This window comes from Miscanthus floridulus, chromosome 17 (assembly GCF_019320115.1).
Source record: "Miscanthus floridulus cultivar M001 chromosome 17, ASM1932011v1, whole genome shotgun sequence".
Classification (NCBI taxonomy): domain Eukaryota; kingdom Viridiplantae; phylum Streptophyta; class Magnoliopsida; order Poales; family Poaceae; genus Miscanthus; species Miscanthus floridulus.
The window spans coordinates 11,198,728-11,203,525 of record NC_089596.1 but is presented as its reverse complement, the minus strand read 5'-3'; the positions used below and the strand labels follow the sequence as shown (position 1 = coordinate 11,203,525).

Below are 4,798 nucleotides of genomic sequence, written 5' to 3'. Positions count from 1 at the left end.
CTAGGGTTACCGCCCTCACTCTTTGCCTCTCCTTCCGCCATAGCTCTGGTGCGAACTCCCCTTTAGCTCCCCCTCAACCTTGGTTTCCCTACCAAGGCGACCACCGCTGATGGATTTCTCTTGGTCCTCCAACGCTTCGATGGTATATGCCACCTACGCTTTTCCCCTTCTCCTTCTTCAGTGTTGATTTTGTTGATTTGTTGGTGGATTTTGCTTGCAATGTCAAGAAATTAGGGTTCTTGGTTTGACATCCTCAGATCTGTGCGATGCTATACCTGATTTACCTGTTCCTAGCTCAGATCTGTACATGATGCTTCGTATTTGGTGTATACATCATGTTTTATGTAGATCTTGTACATGCTAATGCCTATTTTGTTGTACACACTGAGCAAAGTGCCTAGAGGTTAGTGATGTTGATTGTGTAATAGTATACGCTGGAGGAGCACCCTTTGGTGTGGCAGCCGCATCTTTCATAGTTCATTTTGTCTGATTTTTTGCTTGCTAAGCAGTACACACCCATGTTGCATGCTCCCTTTCTAATGTTGCCCTCCATCTTGTTGGTAGACATGGCCTTTGAAGCTAGGCGTAGGGCTGCCGCTGCTATGGTTGTTGCAGTGGCTGCTTGATTTTTCATGTGGTTTATGAGGAGAGTTGAAGATTCGCGCTCAGTCACCTATGGTCGCATGGCTGAGAGGGACAAACAGAGGATGAACAACCTTAGATACATCTATGAATCTGATAATGTGCACTGTGTCAACCTTCTTAGAATGAAGAGGGCCCCTTTTTCCAACTTTATGATCTTTTCCGTAGTAGAGAGCTTATCACTGACAGCATACATGCATCTGTTGAAGAACAAGTAGCCATGTTCTTGCATGTTGTTGGTCACAATGAGAGGTTTAGGGTGGTTGATCTCACCTTCAGGAGGTCCGCAGAGACAATTAGTAGGTTCTTCCAGAAGGTGTTATATGTAATAGGAGAGCTAAGGAATGAATTGATTGTCCCTCCTACTACCAATGTCCATCCTAGGATCCTTGGGAGCAGAAGGTGGTACCCCTATTTCAAGGTTGGTATCCATAACTTGTCATACATAGGTCTCATTCATTATCAGTTTAGTGTTAATGTTCACTTACACTTATGTTTTGTTTATTTAGGACTGCATAGGAGCAATTGATGGTACTCATGTCTTAGCTAGAGTGCCTGTGAAGATGCAAGCTGCCTTTAGAGGTAGGAAGCACACCATCACACAAAATATGTTGGCAGCCATGGACTTTGACCTCAGATTCACCTATGTGCTTGCTGGTTGGGAGAGATCTGCACATGATGCTCTTATCTTGTTTGATGCTCTTGAAAGAGATGATGGCCTTAGAGTGCCACCAGGTATCATCCAAATAAAAAAACCATTGACACTTTGCTTAATCCTAAATGAAATTACTAAAACATATCCCTATCTGCAAATTTCAAGGCAAATTCTATCTTGTCGATGCTGGATATGCAGTGAGGCCTAGTTTCTTGCCACCATTTTGTGCCACAAGGTACCATTTGAGGGAGTTTGGTTCAAACCGACCTCAAAATCAAAGAGAGCTTTTTAATCTAAGGTATTCGTCTCTTAGAGTAACAATTGAGAGGGCTTTTGGTGCTCTAAAGAATAGATTCGGCATATTGGACAACAAGTCTTTCCACCCATACAAGACCCAAGTTAAGCTTGTTCTTGCCTGTTATATTCTTCACAATTGGATCCTCAGGCATGGGTAGGATGAGCATGTACCTGCTGAATCCACATGGACTCCTAATATCAATGACAATGCCTCACAGCCAGATCATGTCCCTAACAATGGTACCTTGGCACAATAGAGGGAGGCATGGGCTGCATAGATGTGGCAAAACAGGGGGAATTCTAGGGTGTAGTGGCATGGTGTGTGTATTGTTTAGTAGCATTGATGGAACTTGTATTTTAACTGAGACCTATAGCACTTTGTAATGATGTAGTACCTATTCCTTTTCTGCCTATTTGATCTGTTGAACTTGTATTTCATATCATGCAATTTATTTTCCTTACATACTAGTTTATTCAATGTTATACTAGTTGTTGATAGGAAATGGACAATATGCTTGACCAGGTTGTTAACATTGGTGGTGAGGACAATGAGGTGGAACAGGGTGGGGTAGTTGCTGCTAATGATGGCAATCCAGCAGCCCCTCAGCCCAATGGCCCTATGCACTGGACTCCTGTCCAGTCTAGGTTCATGCTAAGGAGGTTCCATGATTTGGTGGGGCAGGGGGTCAAAATTGACAAAGGGTTCAAGGAGGTACATGTTAGGCAGGTTGCACTCATGGTCTCTAAGTTTGCTAGGGTCAATGTGAGCACCCAGCAGATTTACAATCACTTGAGAAAGTGGAGGCAAAGGTGGGTTAAGATTGTTAGGCTCAAGAATTTGAGTGGTGCTCTATGGGATGAGGACCACCATATGATAGTACTTGATGATGAACACCTGCTTGGCCACACCAAGGTTAGAAACTATTTGGATAACACCTCAGCTATCCCTTTTCTTTTGCTCCCCTATGTCTAATAGTTATATCTGTTTCACTAACTAGGACCATCCTGCTGATGCTAAGTTCTTGAACACATCAGTAGAGAACTATGTTCAGATGGAGGCCATCTTTGGTGGTAATCAGGCCATAGGCAGGTATGCAATGGGCTCAAATGAACCTCTAGGCACTCCAACCGACATTGGCCAAGGTGATATTGATGCCGTTGAGGACATCACTGACTTAGGTGGCACAGATGCTGATTCTAGAAAGGGAACTCCTTCTGGTATGGAAGACTCTAAGGGTTCTGATGCCAAGGGCCAGGAGGAAAGGGGTGGCAAGAGAAAAAAGCTTGCCCAAGAGGAAATAGACCTCATGAATGGAATGATCAAGGCTGTGGAGACTGTAGGAGATGCCCTCAAGACTCCATAGCACAATGAGGTGCATCAGGACCTTTATGGCTGTGTTATGGACTGCCTGGGTACTCATAAGAGGCACTCATGTTTGCCCTGGTTTACCTGCTAAAGAACAAGGCTGAGGGACTTTGCTTTGTTCAGATGACAGAGGCTCATAGGATCCTATGGCTTAGGACCTACCTGAGCACAACCTACTTTGCTTAGATGCATATGAGTTGGCCTCTCCACTTTTGCATATAGCCATGCTAACTGTCTTATGCTGTAGGAAGTATTTTGATGTGTAGCACTGACCTCATTTGATGCTACAAAGAACCATTTGCCGCCTAACCAAGGCTGCATCTAGTTTTGTAAAGCATAGGAGCCATGGTGATGGATGTGAGGCTATGTTGATCTGTGTGGTGTAGACTTTAACAACAGGTGATGGATTGTCACTTAGTTGATCTGAGCCCTAAAATACATTGGATTGTCACTTAGTTGATCCAAGCCCTAAAATACCTTGGATTGTCACTTAGTTGATCAGAGACATTTTAGATGCTGTTATTGTTCTTGTTATTCTTATTGTTGGAGTTCCTATTTGGCCGATGATGCAAACTATAGCAATCTGAGGTGGCTGTGGGCATTCTTCATGTTGCTGCCTTATTGTCTCCTTGTGTTTTCTCATGTATGTCATCAAACCGTGGGATACGTCCATTCCCAAGCAACTGTTGTAGGCATGCCTACCGAATGGTTGAGATGGACGTGTCCCACGCTTTCATGGCCACCATGAACTTGCCTTAGCAATTTATGTTCTTATTTGCCACTTGGGATGATTGTGGTTAGCTTGCAAGATGATCATAAGTTAGTTTGCAGTTAGTTGAGGCCTGCATTTTTTTGTGCCTATAATGTCAACCATTTTTTTACTAAGACTGATACAATTGTGAGATCCTTTTCATGCCTATGAAGATAACAGTGCCAGTTTGAGTAATGGATTATGCACACTGATGACGTTGGACTTGTGAGGTACTGGAGCATTGTGAAAGGATCAAGATGCCTAAGAGGGGGGGGGGGTGAATTGGGCTAATTCTAAATTTTCTTGCAATAATTAAATCCTACGGATAGCCCAATTTACCCCTTGTGCCTAGAAAGGTGTTCCTATTAATTTAATGCACAAAGGACTTGCAACCTATGTTCCAAACTTACTCTAGCATGACAATTCTATGAATGTAAGAACAAGTATTGAATTGCACAAAGTAAATGCTCAAAGTAAATGCTCAAAGTAAATAGAGAGAGAGGAACACGGCGATGTTTTGCCGAGGTATCGGAGAGTCGCCACTCCCCACTAGTCCTTGTTGGAGCACCCATGCAAGGGTGTAGCTCCCCCTTGATCCGTGCAAGGATCAAGTGCTCTCTACGGGTTGATTCTTCGACACTCCATCATGGCGAATCACCCAAAGCCGCTCACAACTTGAGTTGGGTCACCCACAAGCTCTGTCGGGTGATCACCAAGCTCCCAATCACCACCAAGCTATCTAGGTGATGGCGATCACCAAGAGTAACAAGCATGAACTCTCACTTGACCACGCGAAGCCTAATGAGAACGGTGGATGCACACTTTGCTACTCTTGATTCACTAATGAGGCTACTCTCAAGGATTCTCAAATCTCAATCACCTCACTAGGACCTTGCTCTTCTTGGCACTCACAAACGTGTTTCTCAGCTGTTAGAATGAGCAAAAGTACCCCCTCACACGAAAGGATCAAGTATTTATAACAGCGGCTGAAAAACGAATCGTTATATGCCTCTGCGGGGTGACCGGACGCTCCGGTCATGTTGACCGGACGCTCCGGTCAGTTCAACATGCACACCAATGTTTAAGT

General features: G+C 44.0%; 1 protein-coding gene across 1 annotated transcript; it reads left to right on the top strand.

Moving 5' to 3' along the window:
- Positions 1-862: 862 nt before the first annotated feature.
- On the top strand, positions 863-2,958 carry LOC136515215 (uncharacterized). The gene is made up of 5 exons (XM_066508874.1): positions 863-1,063; positions 1,152-1,377; positions 1,743-1,834; positions 2,094-2,507; positions 2,593-2,958. Exons 1-5 carry the CDS (start codon positions 863-865, stop codon positions 2,956-2,958), a joined length of 1,299 nt encoding a protein of 432 aa, XP_066364971.1.
- Positions 2,959-4,798: the final 1,840 nt, after the last annotated feature.